The sequence below is a fragment of the Scyliorhinus canicula genome, chromosome 16 (genome assembly GCF_902713615.1).
Source record: "Scyliorhinus canicula chromosome 16, sScyCan1.1, whole genome shotgun sequence".
NCBI lineage: Eukaryota > Metazoa > Chordata > Chondrichthyes > Carcharhiniformes > Scyliorhinidae > Scyliorhinus > Scyliorhinus canicula.
Window position 1 is genome coordinate 24,272,898 of NC_052161.1, and position 18,094 is coordinate 24,290,991.

An 18,094-nucleotide genomic window follows, 5' to 3' on the forward strand; every position below is an offset into this window, starting at 1 on the left:
GTAAACCAGTTTTTAAAAATCATTTTAAGAAAGGCAGTTTTTCTTTCCTCGATGTTTTGAATTTAAAAATTCTATAAGTTACAAGAAAGTTTGCTGTGTCTTTTACACATGTATTTTTATTGAAATGTTTTCACCAGAAAGACAAGTTCAAATTGTAGATGATCATACAAGAAAGGGTAGAAGAATCTAAATCTGAGGCAGAAAGGTCAAATAAAATCATCAAGTCAGATCCCAAAACAGGATTCACTAATACAAGCAGCAAGCAGAGAATAACAGTCCATCTTTTCTCAATTTTCTTAAATGTCTGATAAGTACTGTATTTGGTAACCATATTATTTTACCTATTGCAACAAGGAAGATGACAACAAAGTTACGACTTAACTATGGGAAAAAACTTTAAGTAACTTGCAATGATTATTTTATGCTTTAGAATTTGAAACCATTACCAGGACCAGTTCTGTCGGAGATGGTAACACAATTAAAAGCTATACATCATTGTTATATCTTAAGCAGAGGATAGTCTATTACAGTAGTTCATTTTTACATGTACACTTTCGCTTGTTCAGATTTTTACCTGGTAGAGCTTGACACTCTTGGTTTCGCTGATCCCACTGGCAGTTAATCTTCATTGAGCAGGTCTTGCAGCTTGTAAATTTGCTGCAAATATGCTCATTCCGCATACGGCATTTGGTATTGTTTGTCACAGACTAGAAGAAGAAATGTTGAAAATTGTCACTGGATATTTTACCACAGTTTAGCACAACCACTGTATAAAACATCACCTTTGACTACTCATTTAATATTTGGTACCACTTACTGAAAAGTGCATTCTGTTCATATGTAAACATAACTGCACAACCAGCCCAAATGTCAGACAAGATTTTAAAATGTCAGAGCAAATAGTTTGGAATCTCTAAATAGTCCTAATTTCAAAGCTAATATTTTAAAGCAGGAGAAAAAAACAACAGATCAATCTATGATGAGTAAAAGTGAAAGGCGGAAAGGATATGGCTATACATTGGTTCCAATTCTGTAGGAAAGGATATACTAGTCAAAATTATAATGGATTGCAAGCTGCATGAAGAATTTGAATCTGCCATGCCACAGTGTGATAAAAAAAACTGGATCCATCATACAACTTTCAATCGTCATTTCTTATCTTCAGCAAAGTTTCCCTTTTTAGGTAGAAAACATATGGATGGCAAACTGGGGGGAGTGGGTTGTATACGATGGAGCATGGGAAAAAAAGTAGTAAATTGCATGATCCCTTGTCACATAATATGATTCAGTTCAGCTCAATCTTCAGAACTTGCTTGAAATTTCAATGCATCAGAGTATTGAAACTTCGAACTAAAGGCGCATTTTTACCATCAGATTTGAATGTTTCTTGTCAGAAACAGTGGGCTGGATTCTCCGGACCCCTAGCCACGCGTTTCTGAGCAGCGTGCACCATTCTCTGGCGGAGGGATTCTCCACTCCCGCTGCTTGTTGTCAATGGGATTTCCCATGAAACCACCCCCCACGCTGCTGGGAAGCTGCGGGCACGAGTGCACTGCCGACAGGAAGAAAGAATCCTAATGGCAGGAGAATGCCGGCCAATATCTTCCAGTACATGCTGCAGGGGGGACTTTTAAGGAGAGGTTAGACACGCATATTAGGGAGAAGGCAACAGATGGTTACAATGATAAATTTAGATGAGAAAAGAAGGGAGAAGGCTCGAGTGGAGCATAAATACCAAAATGGGCTGGTTAAGGCCAATGCCTGTATATCTGATATATGTAATTCCATCCTCTGTAAAGGCAAAGCAAGTTATAAACTATATGAATCAGTCACTACATTTGAACTTCTGATCCAATGTAATTACCTCAATTTTTCCTTAACTGTTACCAATATACTGTTTTCCATGGAAGTTTACAGCTCAGAGGCAGGCTCTTCAGCCAATTATATTCGCCAGCTTTTTGTGAGCATAGTCTATAACTAATCTCACTGTTTCAGGCCTCCCATCGCTTGGCAACTTCATCTGCTCCAAATATTTATCTAATTTATGTCACAATCACCCCTGATGGCAAGTATTTTATCCCTGAACAATTTTCTGCAGATAACAAATTTCTCCTAAACCACCTGTTAATTCTCTGTTCAGAATTTACAGAAATAGCTTTGTCACTTGCAAGTTATTCTGGGTGAAGAAATGTCCAATTCAAACAAAACCACGGAAGATTGAATGTCTTTACAGAAACTCAGACGTTTCTGAGAGCTTCTGACTTTAAAAGATTAACTTTAAGCAATTTATCCTAATACCTAGCAAAACAATTGCTTAACAAATACCCTGAGCATAAATCTTTCCCTCATAACACCCTAATGGTTTAGGACAACAATCAACACAGATTAATTAAGATTCCAGTGATCAATTTGCCTTTATGTAAGACCCTTCACTATGCCTCATTGTTTGACCCTGACAGAATGATCACAAGGAAGCGACGATGGAGGCAGAACAAAGGGTTTAATTTAACAATACTACTGTCTATAACTCCACTCGTCGAAGGGTCTCCTGTGCTGACCCACATCCGGGTCAGGGTTTTTATGTCCACTACGCCCCCCTTGTGAAGGGGAAGTCCCGCCCCTTATCAGGGAAGCTCGTATTCATCTGAGGTCACTGGGGGCCTCACAGTCCACACCCCATGACTTCTTGAGGGTTACAACACTCCTATTGCAGGGAACAATTTAGTGAATAATTCAACAACTTCTGCTTTCACAAAAAAAGGACTGACGTTCCAGTGGAGTATTGAGGGAGTGCTGCATTATCAGAGGTGCCATCTTTCAGAGGCCCCATCTGCCTTCTCCGGTGCATGTAAAGGGTCCCATGGCAGTATGTTGAAGAAGAGTAGGGCACTATGCCCTGAACAATATTCAATCTCAATCAATATCACAAAACAGGTTACCTGGTCATTACCACATTGATGTTTGTGAAAGTCTGCATTTCACAAAGCAGACTGTCACGTTTCCCCATTCACAACAGTGACTACAACACAAAACTATGTCATTGACTGTAAAGAGCTTTAAGACATTTGGTGACTGTGAAAAGCACTACGTAAATGCAAGTCGGTCTTTCTTTTCTTTCAAGTAAGGAATATGTGACAAACTTTACCATTCATAAGCTGGCAACCCATACATACCATTGCACAAATTTGCACACACTCATATTTCCCCCCCCTGCACCAACAATAATTGCAATGCACCATTACAAAGCATTTGGAAGAACAAGCTTTTAATACCACACCAAACTTTAAAAAGCTGAAATTCAGAGGTCGGAGGCTACTCAGCATAAGTATTTGTTTTCATATTCTGTATTCAAGTTAAGGAATGGATTTGGTTTCAACAGTCACAGCTTAGATCTAAATAGTTAAATGAAGCTCAAAGCTTCCTTCACATATCACAGCAATGCAGCAAATCCAAACTTCAAAAGAGTTCCTTCACTATTGTCAACCTTGCCATTTCATACAGCGATTATTGTAGCCTTTCTGAACAAAGTTTCTCATTTTCTCCTTTAGACTCACATTGTGTTCAAAAAGCGTTATCTAGTTTACTTAGAAACACATAGAAACTGAATTTAATAACATGTCCCAAGTTCCAAATTTCACCGAGTAACTCAAATGATATTTGGGAGGGCAACAGAAAGATAAATATTAAACTTTGTGAAATTTAATTAAATAAGCCCTGTAAAATAACCATAAACCAACTACACATGTAATAAAATGCACCCCTGTCTTACCCTGCCGTTTAAAAGGCTGCTGCACACAAAGTATCATGCTGTTACCATATGTGAAGCATAGATTTTTTTAAATGGTCTCATTTGCATAGCTCACTATCAGGGAGGAACTTCACAGATGTTTAGTTAATACTTGCATTGCGCCAGACAAATATCTCCGTGGCCTGACTTAGCTCAATAAAGCCGCAACTGGAGAAGTACATCCCACGTCCTCAGTGGACGATGGTCTGATTAAACTCTCAAAGAGCACAGTATTTTCAATGCTGGATGCCAACAGCTTTTGGAAACTTGCCCTTGACAGAGTCCAGGCAACTACAACCCATCCATTACCCACTTCGGCAAATTTTAAGTTAACTGGCTGACATTTGGAATAACTTCGACAACAGAAATGTTTCAATTTATGGGAAATATATCAACTTAAAATGTCGGCCATTTTGCAGGGCCTACAGGGGCTTATTTGCCACATGTGATGTATTGGCTCACAGTGGAGGAACATGACAAGAGACTCAGCAGTGTTAGCTGAATGGTAAATAAAAGCTACCCAAAACATCAATTCTGTTTCTGAGCCACATCATCAGCAAAGGCATCACAGCAGGCACACAGGAAGCTAACGCTATTAGCGAGTTCGCAATCCGAGCCTCGATTCCAGACCTTCAGTGATTCTTGAGCTGCCAAACCTTTACGAAATTTGGCAAAGGATTGCAAAACATTTGAGGTATTTGCTGAAGCAGATCAAACATCAAGTGAAGCATTCATTCATCTCAAGATCATTCTGCTCTCTATTGACATTCTGGGCAACTACAACCCATCCTTGCCCATCACCATAGCAGTCCATAGGCTTTGTCTTTTATCCACAGCCCTTAGAGTGATCCTATTCCAGGAACTACTGGATGGAAGTTGCCGAGCAGTTTACTATGCTGCCAGAGGACTGTTGCATACAGAGATGAGCGACGCCATAATCAAAACGGAAGCCGCCACAGTCACATAGGCATGCAAGAGGTTTTTACATCGTATCATCAACTTCAAGGTCACAACCAAAACAAACCAAAAGCCACTAGTCTCATTATTTGATGAGAAGGAGCAAGTAAAGATGCTTCCTAGAATCCAGGGGTTCTGCCTCCGCTTCATGAGATTCACCTACAAGTTCCCAATCAGACCATGGCAGAGGCTGGGCATCAACCTAATTGTCTTCAACAGCAAATCATTCCTTATAGTGGTGGATTATGTTTCCAGATAAATTGAGGTGAAGCAACTATATAGAATTACCACAGAGGCAGTGATTAAGGCATAGAAAGATATGTTCTCTAGCCATGGCATCCCGGACATTTTACCATCACATCCAGTTTCCAACACCATACCAGCTCCTCGAGATACCCAAAGTCAAATGGGGAGGCCAAAGGAGGGAGCCATAGTGTTAAAATCCTTCTAAAAAGAATGAAGACTTCCCCACAGCACTACTAACCTATTCTGAACAGGCATGGGGTATTTTGAAGGGGGAGGATGAACAGCCAGATGTCATGGTACACATTGGTACTGACGACATAGGCAGGAAGAGTGACAAGGTCCTGCAGGGGGAGTTCAGGGAGTTAGGTATTAAGTTAAAAAACAGGACCTCTAGGATTGTAATCTAGGGATTACTCCCTGTGCCACATGTCAGTGAGGCTAGGAATAGGAATATAGTGCAGCTAAACATGTGGCTAAAGAGCTGCTGTAGGAGGGAAAGATACCTAGATCATTGGGATCTCTTCCAGGGCAGGCGGGACCTTAAAGGAAGGACGGGTTGCACCTAAACTATAGGGGCACAAATATCCTGGCTGGGAGGTTGCTAGTGCCACTCGGGAGGGTTTAACTAGTGTGGCGGGGGGTGGGAACCAGAGCATTAGGTCAGCAGGTGAAATAACTGAGGGGGAAGTAAAGAATAAAGTCAGTAAGACTAAGAGGAAGAGCAGGCAGGAGAAGTTGCTGAACACTGGGACTGGTGATCTGAAGTGAAATTGTTTCAACGCGAAAAGTGTAGCAGGTAAGGCAGATGAACTTTGAGCTTGGACTTGAGTTCAGGAATAGGAAGGGTGCTGTCACAATGTTGGTGGTTTTACTACAGGCCTCCCAACAGCCAGCATGAGATAGAGGAGCAGATATGTACTCATATTTTGGAAAGATGCAAAAGCAACAGGGTTGTTGTGGTGGGTAATTTTAACTTCCCCTATATTGACTGGAACTCACTTCGTGCTTAGAGGCTTGGATGGGGAAGAATTTGTAAGGAGCATCCAGGAGGGTTTCTTGAAACAATATGTAGATGGTGCAACAAGGGAAAGGTCATACTGGGCCTAGTACTGGGGAATGAGCCCAGTCAGGTGGTCAAAGTGTCAGTAGGGGAACAGTGACCGTATGTTTTAAGGTACTCATGGATAAGGATAAGAATAGTCTTCGGGTGAAGATGCTAAATTGGGGGAAGGCTAATTATAACAATAACAGGCAGGAACTGAAGAATCTAGATTGAGGGCAGATGTTTGAGGGTAAGTTAACATCTGACATGCCGGAGTCTTTCAACCATCGGATGATTAGAATTCAGGACCAGCATATTCCCGTGAGGATAAAGGATAAGCATGGCAAGGTTTGGAAACCTTGGATAAAGATAGATACTGTGAACCTAGTCAAAAAGAAAAGAAGCATTCGTAAGGTCTAGAAGGCTGAGAACAGACAAAGACCTTGAAGAATATAAAGAAAGTAGGAAGGAACTTAAGCAAGGAGTAAGGAGGGCTAAAATGTATCATGAAAAGTCCTTGGCAAACAGGTTCAAGGTGAATCCCAAGGCTTTTAATACGTATATAAAGCGCAAGAGGGTAGCCAGGGAAAGGGGTTTCCTAATCAAGGAGAGGGGAGGGAATCTATGCATGGAGCCAGAGGAAATGGGCAAGGCACAAAATGAGTACTTTGCATCAATTTTCACCAAAGAGAAGGACTTGGGGATGATGAGTCTTGAACAAAGCACAAAGAGTACGAAGGCTCATGTTGATATCAAAAAGGAGATGGTATTGGACGTCTTGAAAAGCATTAAGGTAGATAAGTCCCCAGGACCTGATGAGATTTGCCCCAGAATACTGAGGGAGGCAAGAGAGGAAATTGCTGGGTCCTTGACAGAAATCTTTGCGTCCTCATTGGCTACAGGTGAGGTCTCAGAGGACTGGAGAACAGCCAATGCTGTTCCTTTGTTTAAGAAGGATATCAGGGATCATCCAGGAAATTATATGCCAGTGACCTTACGTCAGTGGTCAGGAAATTATTGGAGAAGATTCTTAGGGACATGATTTACTTTCATTTAGAATCAAATGAACCTATATGCGATAGGCAGCATAGTTTGTGAAGGGGAGATCACGTCTCATTAACTTGATCGAGTTTTTTGAAGAAGGGACTAAGATAATTGATGAAGGATGGGCAGTGGATGTTGTCCACATGGACTTCAGCAAAGCCTTTGGCTAGGTCCCTTATGATAGGCTGGTACAAAAGGCAAAGTCACACAGGATCAGATGTGAACTGGCAAGGTGGATATAGAACTGGCGAGGTCATAGAAGACAAAGGGTAACGGTGAAAGGGTGCTTTTCTGATTGGAGGCTGTGACCAATGGTATTCCTCAGGGATCAGTGCTGGGACTTTTATTGTTCATAATATATATATAAATGATTTGAAGGAAAATGTAACTGGTCCAATTAGTAAGCTTGTGGACAACACAAAGATTGTTGGAGTTGCGGATAGTGAAGATCATTGTCAGAGGATACAGCAGGATATAGATCGGTTGGAGACTTGTGTGGAGAAATTGCAGATGGAGTTTAATCCGGACAACTGTGAGGTAATACATTTTGGAAGGTCTAATATAGCTGGGAATTATACAGTAAATGACAGAACACTTAGGAATATTGCCAGGCAGAGAGATCTGGGTGTACAGGTCCATATATCACTGAAAATGGCAACGCAGGTGGATCAGGCAGTCAAGAAGCAATACAGCATGCTTGCCTTCATCAGTCAGGGCACTGAATATAAAAATTGGCAAGTCATGCTGCAGCTGTACAGAACCTTAGTTGGGCCATATTTGGAATATTGCGTACAATTCTGGTCACCACACTACCAGAAGGATGTTTATGCTTTTGAAGAGGGTACAGAAGAAGTTTACCAGGATGTTGCCTGGTTTGGAGGGTATTAGCTAAGAGGAGAGATTGGATAAACTCAGATTGTTTTCATTGGAATGACGGAGGTTGAGGGGCGACCTAATAAGAGATTTACAAAATTATGAGTGACATGGCCGAGTGGATGCTTTTTCCCCAGAGTGGAAAAGTCAATTACATGGGAACACCGGTTCAAGATGTGAAGGGGGGGGAGTTTAGAGGAGATGGGTGAGGCAAGTTTTTTTTTACACAGAGGGTGGTGAGCACCTGGAACACGCTGCGGAGGAGGTGGCAGAAGCCAATACGATAGTGACGTTCAAGAGGCATCTTGACGAATCCATGAATAGGATGGGAGCAGTGGGATACGGACCCCAGAAGTGCAGAAGATTTTAGTTTAGACAGGCATTATGATTGAGCAGGCTTGGAGGACCGAAGTGCCTGTTCCTGTGCTGTAATGTTCTTTGTTCTGGTCCACCGTGTTAGAATGCAGCCCGGCCCATCTGAACATCTAATGGGCAGGAAACTCCACACACAACTTTCAATCCTACTGAAAAAACTAATACCAGGGTTGGTAACAAATGATTATCAGATCACCAGAGAGCAGTCCTACAAGTAGAAACAGGCCTCCACCTCCCAACAAAAGATACTGCACCAGAGACTTGCCACAACAAAGGAGGACAGGTCTGAATTAAAAACCTCATGATCAGGAAGCATGACGATCAACCACGGTCCTACTTAGTTGGCATCCCATAGGGTACATGGAGTCAGGAGAAGCAAGGGAATGCCCATTCACACAGTATGGTGGGGAGACAGCAAGTGAGAAACACAGATTTCAGAATAAACTCCAGATCAACAGAGTAACCTGCAACAATAGAGCCCACCATTTCTTCGACAGTAGTGTGAATGAAATGTAGAGGGGGTCTCAGGTCTCCCGACCACCTGAACCTGCAATTCAAAATTTTAAGAGTAGTGAAGGAGTATTAATGATGTTGCAAATGTATGGGATAAACTAGAATAACTTGAAATACTGAATTTGATGAATACTTGGGGAGTTATAGTCTAAGGGTCATTGTGGGACTGAGTACGGTGCCACCCATAGTGATGTAAGAAAGCACATGGTCTACTCCCAGGGGTCAGTCTACTGTTGGACAAAACTGTGCTAACAAGAAAACATAGAGACAGGTCCTAGCTCAAACTCTTTACCATGTACATGCATATAGTTCTTGTAGTTAAGAAATACATCCAGTTACCCTACTTAAGACTACAAAGTCCTCATTAGACCAACCAAATGGCCTCCAACAACCTACAATACGGATGACTTCCCATCTGAACTGCTCAACACATAACCATGGAAAGCCAAAACGACTTTGCAGCAAATAAAAGCTTTGCAATTGATTTGGATAAAAGAAACCTTAAACATAATGAACATAATGAAAAGATTCAACAGTTATGCAAAACTGTTTTGCAGACCATTGATACCTGATAGGTGATGCAACATTTACTTCAACTCACCATAGTGCAGTTGCTTCCAGCAGAAATGCACATCTTATCCTCACACCACTGACACCCATTTGTATTGGCAGTGCAGCTGCCACAGTCTGTATACTTGAAACATCTGTCATCTGTAGCAACTGCAATATAAATGAGGGGAGAAATCAATATATTTTTTTAAAGAACTGCAGAACGAAAGAGTACAATCCAGACACAGAAGCTGTTCCTGCTGTAATTGGAGTGTCACTGGCAGGTTTTCTCTTTAGCTGGTGAACCATTTTACAAAAGCTGGCCATTAATTAACAAATCTGCAATCACCAATATCATTGCTATTCATTTCACAATGGTTTGCAACAACCTTATCCAGCATCTCATCCATATTTTTAAAAATTACTTAAAAGTTATTAATCTGGTTTCCCAGGACATTATTATAAAGTTGAATAGTTTCATTGTAAAGAAAATTAGAGAACAAAAATTAAAACGACAAAAGTACTCCTACTGGATGTGTACAACATGCATGCTTATACCAATCCACTCACTTACAATGCACTGTTATGTGCAACATTGATTCCTTTTTCGCATTCACAGGATGTGAGCATTTCTGCCAAAGCCTGCATTTATTGCCCATCCCAAACTATCCCTGAGATGATGGTTGACAACTAAGAAGTTTTCAGGGGGAACTTCAGAGTCAACCACATTGCTATGGGTCTGGAATCACCGGACCAGGTGGGGACAGCAGATTTCCTTCCCTGAACGACATGAGAGAACCAAATGGATGTTTAGACAATCCGTTTTTCACATGGTCAACATTGCTGAGCCTAACATTTTATTCCAGAATAATATTTTAGTAACTTGAGGAAGCCAGTGGTAGTGGAATAAGGATTTATTGAACTTTCTCCCAATCCAGTCCTTGTTGGAACAATCAATAACTCCGGGCGCTGCTTGGGCCGGCTTTTATGTGATAGTCTTTAACGCATTCCAGCTGGGTGCCCTCCACCCCCTGCCTGGGAAGCTCATACTCCACGGGTTCCATAGGGAGATCGACAATGGTTTCCCCGTGCTCCTCGTGAGGGTCATGACAAATACATTTAACTACATTTAAATTTTCTAGTTGGCAGGGTAGGGTTTGAACTTCTGTCTCCAGATCATTAACCTCGGCATCAGGTCCAAAATGCTAGAAAAGAAATGCTGACTAAGATAAGCTGCAGGTCAGTAAGTGCATTGCGCCAATCGTAATAAAGCACTCATTGCAATTATCCCATATCTAGGATTGCAATACCAATGAGTCACTTTTTTAACTAGTCACAGTACATAACTTATTGTTCTTTTGAATTTTTTTTATTTATGACAAACAAATATATCCAGCACATAACCCGAGTACGCACTTGCATCTACCAAAATAACAGATGTAGATAAACTACATCCTTGAACTGAACATACAAGAATTGTGATTAGAATGTACACTTGTGATAGCCACAATAACAATATGATCAGTTTTCACAGTTGTGACCAATGTGGTAAAGGCTATAACCTAAGAATGCCCTGTTGTGACCTGAGGGGGGCAGGTAGTTCCAGCATACAGCCCCACAGGACGAGGTGAACCAAAGGTCTTGAGACTCTTTTTTGGCTGTGTTGCTGTAGTGTTGCTTGTTGGCACCCACGCCCTTGATGGAGTGCAACAATTTTGCTTTCCCTGTGTTCTGGGTGCTACCTCTCCCACCACCGCCCCCCCCTCCCTCCTTTTGATTTGATTTATTATTGTCACATGTATTAGTATACAGCGAAAAGTTTGTTTCTTGCATGCTGTACAAACAATGCATACCGTACATCAGGAAGGAAGGAGAGACTGCAGAATATAATGTTATCGTTACAGCAAGATGTAGAGAAAAGATCAACTGAATACGAGATAGGTTCATTCAAAAGTCTGATGGCAGTGGGGAAGAAGCTGTTCTTGAGTCAGTTGGTTCGTAACCTCAAACTTTGGTATCTTTCCCACTTCCCCATCTTCCACATTCCTCCCCACTGCTGGTCCTCCCTTCTGGTTATTCCCCCTCCCTCACAAACAGGTTTTGGAAGATGTTCATGAACTGCTTCCATGTGCAGTGGAACCTTTCCTTTGACCCTGATGGCAATTTTTTTTTTCAAGCCTCAGGCAATCCACTAGGTCAGACAGCCAGTCTGAAGCCTTGGGTGGCGCTGCCGACCTCCATCCGAGCAGGTGATCAGGGAGGCAACCAGCGAGGCGAAGGTCAGGGCATTGGCCCCTCTCGCCTCAAAGAGTTCTGGCTGCTCCGACACCCCAAAGACCCCACTAAGGGGCATGGCTCCATTCACAATTTTGGACATAGCCTCGAGAAAGGTGCTCCAGAACCCGCTCAGTTTGGTACAGGAGCTTAAGAACTAGGAGCAGGAGTAGTTCGTCACCTGGCCCCTCCAGCCTGCTCCACCATTCAATAAAATTATGGCTGATCTTTTTTGTGGACTCAACTCCACTTACCCGTCCGCTCACCATAACCCTTAATTCCTTTAGTTCAAAAATCTATCTATCTTTGCCTTAAAAACATTCAATGAGGTAGCCTCAACTGGTACACTGGGCAGGGAATTCCACAGATTTACAACCTTTTCGGTAAAGAAGTTCCTCCTCAACTCAGTCATAAATCTGATCCCCTTTATATTAAGGCTATGCCCTTTAGTTCTAGTTTCACCCGCCAGTGGAAACAACATCCCTGCTTCTATCCTATCTATTGCCTTCATAATATGTTTCTATAAGATACCTCCTCATTCTTCTAAATTCCAATGAATATAGTCCTAGTCTACTCAGTGTGTCCTCATAAGCCAATCCTCTAAAGACTTATAACCCAAACTCTGCAATCTTGGACTTGACCCCCTCCTTGTGCAGCTGAATCCGTGACTTCCTCATCAAAAGGCTGCCATCTGTCAGGATAGGCAACAGCGCCTCCTCCACAAATCCTCAGCACTAGGGCCCTGCAAGGATGTTTGCTCAGTCCTCTACTGTACGCCCGATACACACAACTGTGTGGCAAGATTCAACTCCAACTCAATCTATAAGTTTGCGGTGATACGACTGTAGAGGGTCGTATCTCAAACATCGACAAATCAGACTACAGAAGGGTGATAGATCACTTGGTTGCATGGTGTACCGAAAGCAACCTCTCTCTAAATGTCGCAAAGACCAAGGAACTGATCATCGACTTCAGGAAGCGCAGCACGACACCCTCATCTGCATCAATGGTTCCGAAGTGGTGATGGTTGATAGCTTTAAGTTCCTGGGAGTCACCATCACCAACAGTCTGTCCCAGTCCACTCACGTTGATGCAACAGTCAAGAAAGCCCAACAATATCTCTACTTCCTACGGAAACTAAAGAAATTCGGCAAGTCTGCATGGACTCTCACAAACTTCTACAGATGTGCCATAGAGAGCATCCTATCCGGCTGCATCACAGCCTGGTATGGCAACTGCTCGGTCCAAGATCGCAAGAAACTGCAGAGTGTGGTGAACCCAGCATCACACAAGCTTGCCACCCTCACATTAAATCTGTCTGCACCTCCCGCTGCCTCAGGAATGCAGACAGCATTATCAGAGACCCCTCACACCCAGGCTTTGCCTTCTTCCAGACCCTTCCATAAGGCAGAAGGGATTGAAGTCTGAAGACTCACACATCCAGACATAGGAACAGCTTCTTCCCATATAGCTACTAGATCCTCAACAACTCTCCCTCGGACTGATCTGTTCCCTGTAAGAACACTATTCACGATGCCCTATGCTGCTCTTGCTCATGAATTTGCTTTGTTTGGCCCCTTATTCCGCACTGTAACCAACAACTGTAGGTCGATGTACCATTTGTCAATAATCTGTCGATTATTCTTTTTGTGTACTACGTACGTACTGTGTACGTTCCCTTGGCTGTAGAAAAATATTTTTCACTGTACTTTGGTACATGTGACAATAAATTAAATCAATTCAAATCAATTCTGGAATCAACCTAGTGAATCTCCTCTGCACCCCGTCCAGTGCCAGTACATCCTTTCTCAAGTAAGGAGACCAAAACGGTACACAGTACTCCAGGTGTGGCCTCACCAGTCAGCTGCAACATAATATCCCTGTTTTTAAACTCCATCCCTCTAACAATGAAGGACAAAATTCCATTTGCCTTCTCAATTATCTGCTTCACCTGCAAACCAACTTTTTGCGATTCATGCACAAGAACACCCAGGTCCCTCTGCACAGCTGCATGCTGCAATTTTTTACCATTTAAATAATAGTCCATTTTGCCTGTTATTCCTACCAAAATGGATGACTTCACATTTACCAACACTCACTTAAACTATAAATATCCCTCTGCAGACGTTCAATGTCCTCTGCATACTTTACTCTACCACTCATCTTAGTGTCATCTGTGAACTTTGACACATTACACTTGGTCCTCAACTCCAAATCATCTACGTGAATTGTAAACAATTGCAGTCCCATATCTGATCCCTGAGGCACACCATTAGCCACTGATCGCCAACCAGAGAAACACCCTTTTATCCCCACTCTTTGCTTTCTGCTCGTTACCTAATCGTCTATGCATGCTAATACATTACCCGTAATGTCACACAACCTTATCTTATTCAACAGACTTTTGTGCGGCATCTTGTCGAATGCTTTCTGAAAATCCAGATACACCACATCCACCCCGGTTCCCCGTTGTCCACCACACTCGTAATGTCCTCAAAGAATTCCACTAAATTAGTTAAACATGACCTGCCTTTCATGAACCCATGCTGCGCCTGCCCAATGGGACTATTTTTATCCACATGTCTCGCTATTTCTTCCTTGATGACAGATTCAAGCATTTCCAAGCATTAGAAGTTAAGCTAACCGGTCTATAGTTACCCACCTTTTGTCTACCTCCTTTTTTAAACCAGAACATGTAGCAAAGGTGGGCTACATCCCCCTGAAACCGTTCGCAGTTGTCTTCCACCTCCGGGAAGAATCCGCTCATGTGTTTCCTGGTCAGGTAGGCCCCGTGCACCACTTTCAGCTGCATTAGGGTCAGCACTGCACAAAGTAGGTGGAGTTCCCTCTATACAGTACTTCACTCTAGAGTCCTCCCCCATCTCAATGCCCAGCTCTTCCTCCCATCTTTCACTTATCTCATTTAGTGGGACCCTTACCTCCTCCAGTAGCCACCCATATATGTCTGCGCATTCACCGTCCCTTAATTTGTCCTGCGCTAACAATCAGCCCAGTAGGGTATGTCTGGGTAGCTGGGGGAGTGTTGCGGCCTCTCTGTGGAGGAAGTCTCGTAACTGTAGGCACTGGAGTTAATTCCTTTTCAGGAGCTGGAGCTTCTCCATTAGTTCCCGCAGGGTTGCTACTCTACCATCTACATAGAGGTCCCTTACAGTCAGCAGCCCTTCATCCCTTCTCCAGGTTTTGTAAGTGGCGTCTGTTTGTGCCAAAAGGAACCTATGGTTTCTACAGATGGGGGTAGCATGGTAGCAAAGTGGTTAGCACTATTGCTTCATAGCGCCAGAGACCCAGGTTTGATTTCCAGCTTGGGTCACTATCGGTGCAGAGTCTGCATGTTCTCCCCATGTCTACGTGGGTTTCCTCTGGGTACTCCGGTTTCCTCCCACAACTCCCAAAAGACATGCTTATTAGGTGAATTGGGCATTCTGAATTCTCCCTCAGTGTATCCGAATAGGTGCCAGAATGTGGCGACTGGGGATTTACACTCTAACCTCATTAATGTAAGCCCACTTGTGGCACTAATAAAGATTATTATTATAACAGCCATGTGTCTGAGTTTGAAGTGAGGTCTGAGCTGGTTCAAGGTTCTCAGTGTAGCTACCATCCCCAGGCTCACCAAATACTTGGCTGACTGGGGAAGATGGATGTGGGGCAGTGACTAGTGCCCTCAGGGACACTGCAATACAGGAGGACTCTTTCATCTATACCCATTCCGCCTCTGGCTCCCCCAGCCCCAAACCCCCACCCCCCTCCCCCTTCCCCCACCCCTCTCCCCCCTCCCCCTTCCCCCCCACCCCTCTCCCCCCCTCCCCCTTCCCCCCCCACCCCTCTCCCCCCCTCCCCCTTCCCCCCCCACCCCGCTCTCCTCCCACCACCCCCCCCCCCCCCCCCCCACTCCCACGTTCTACACTTGCTGCCCAGTGGTAGAATAGGAGGTTCGGTGGTGCCAGCTCCCGCCTGCTCCGCCCTCTCTGTAGGACGGTTTTAAGGATGCTGGAGTTCTTTCCAGACAACACGAAAGACATAATTAGCTTGTACCCCCTGGTGAAAAAGATTTGGGGATATAGATCAAGAGCGATCTGAATATGAAGAGGAAGCTTTGCAGCACATTCATTTTTATTGTGTGCACTCTTTCTGCTGAGGAAAGCGGGAGAGATTTCCACCTCCTCAAGTCCCCTCTTCACCTCCTCCACTGGCTGGACAGGTTCCACTTACGGAGCCGCGCCCAGTCGTGGGCTGTTTGGATCCCCATGTACCTGAACCCCTGGGGGTTCACCAAGAAGATTTCACTCTTGCTCAGGTTTAATTTGTGTCCCACGAAGTCTCCAAACATACTTAGGAGTTCCATAATCTTATCCACGCTGATTAAGGGGTCCGAGACATAGAGGAGCAGGTCATCCGTATATAGTGCGCTCCTTGCCTCCCCTCTGAATGCCTCTTATTTCTTCGCTGATCTAACAGTGGTGACCAGTGGCTCAATTGCCAGAGCAATTAGCAGCGGGGACAGTGAGCATCCCTGCCTCATGCCTCTGTGTAGCTGGAAATAGTCAATGTTGGTGGTTTTCATCTGTACCCTCACCATGGGAGCGCTGTACAGCAGTTTCACCCATGAGGTGAACACTGGCCCAAACCTGAACCGTTCCAGTACCTCTATGAAGTACTTCCATTCTACTCGCTCGAAGGTCTTCTCTGCGTCCAGGGAGATGATCACTTCTGGTGTCTCCTCCCTGGGTGCGGTCATGACCAAGTTCAGCAAGCGTCTGATGTTCGTCTTCAGCTGTCGTCTCTTGACAAACCCGGTTTGATCTTCCACGATTACCTCTGAGAAACAACTCTCCAATCGCCTTACCAGAGCTCTCACCAGGAATTTGGGGTCAGTGTTCATGAGTGAGATGGACCTGTATGACTCAGACTTCGTCGGGTCTTTGTCTTTCTTAGGAATCAATTAAAGCAAAGCTTGTACCAACATGGGCGGCAGGGGCCCCCTCGACAGCGAGTCATTGAGGACCTCCCGCAGGTGTGGGGCCAGTGCTGCCGCAAACATTTTGCAAAAGTCTACGGGAACCAGTCCGGTCCCAGTGCCTTCCCTGATTGCATGGAATTGATGGATTCCATGATCTCCAAATATACCACATCCGCTGGCTCCCCTTTGTCAAACATGATTTTCCTTTCATAAAATCATGTTGACTCTGCTAGATTGCACCATAATTTCCTAAATGTTCTGCCACTTCCATACTAACAGATTCCAGCACTTTCCCAATGACAAGATGTTAGCCTCACGAGCCTATAATTTTCTGTTTTCAGTCTCCATCCGTTCCTGAATAGAGGCAGTACATTTGTGGTTTTCCAATCCACTGGGCTTTTCCAAAAATTAGGGAATCATGGAAGATAACAACAAATGCGTCACCTATCTCTGCAGCTATTTCCTTTAAGACCCTCGGATGCAGGTCATCAAATCCCGAGCACTTGTCAGCCTTTAGTCCCATTAGCTTTCCAAGTACTTTTTTATGTAATGACTGCGGTTGTTTTAAGGTCCTCTCCCACTTATGCCTGATGGTTTTCAACAATCTTTGGGATGCATTTTGTGTCTTCTACCATGAAAACAGATATAAAATGCTTGTTCAATGTCTCTGACATTCCTTGAGGAAATGGGCGAGGTACTAAATGAATACTTTGCATCAGTATTCATTAAAGAGAAGGAATTGGTAGATATTGAGTATGGAGAAGGGTGTGTAAATAGCCTGGGTCACATTGAGATCCAAAAAGACGAGGTGTTGGGCGTCATGAAAAATATTAAGGTAGGTAAGTCCCCAGGGCCTGATGGGATCTACCCCAGAATACTGAAGGAGGCTAGAGAGGAAATTGCTGAGGCCTTGACAGAAATCTTCGTATAAGAAGGGTAGCAAGGATAATCCAGGAACTACAGGCCAGTGATCCTTGCGTCAGTGGTAGGGAAATTACTGGAGAGAATTCTTCGAGACAGGATCTACTCCCATTTGGAAGCAAATGGAGGTATTAGTGAGAGTCAGCACGGTTTTGTGAAGGGGAGGCCATGTCTCACTAACTTGACAGAGTTTTTCGAAGAGGTCACAAAGGTGATTGCTGCAGGTAGGTCAGTGGATGTTGTCTATATGGACTTCAGGAAAGCCTTTGACAATGTCCCTCATGGTAGACTGGTACAAAAGGTGAAGTCACACGGGATCAGGGGTGAGCTGGCAAGGTGGATACAGAACTGGCTAGGTCATAGAAGGCAGAGAGTAGCAATGGAAGGGTGCTTTTCTAATTGGAGGGCTGTGACTAGTGGTGTTCTGCAGGGATCAGTGCTGGGACCTTTGCTGTTCGTAGTATATATAAATGATTTGGAGGAAAATGTAACTGGTCTAATTAGTAAGTTTGCAGACGACACAAAGGTTGGT

The 18,094-nt window shown here is 43.7% G+C and overlaps 1 protein-coding gene across 3 annotated transcripts in view; it reads right to left on the reverse strand.

The window, feature by feature from the left end:
- atrnl1b (attractin-like 1b) overlaps positions 1 to 18,094 on the reverse strand; it is a 1,095,064-nt gene that overhangs the window by 812,386 nt on the left and 264,584 nt on the right. For all 3 annotated transcript variants that reach the window (XM_038774130.1, XM_038774131.1, XM_038774132.1), the window contains exons 13-14: positions 9,439 to 9,557; positions 575 to 707 (exon numbers count right to left, since the gene is read on the reverse strand). In XM_038774130.1, coding sequence (XP_038630058.1) covers positions 575 to 707; positions 9,439 to 9,557 — 252 coding nt within the window. The remainder of the gene's footprint in view (positions 1 to 574; positions 708 to 9,438; positions 9,558 to 18,094) is intronic.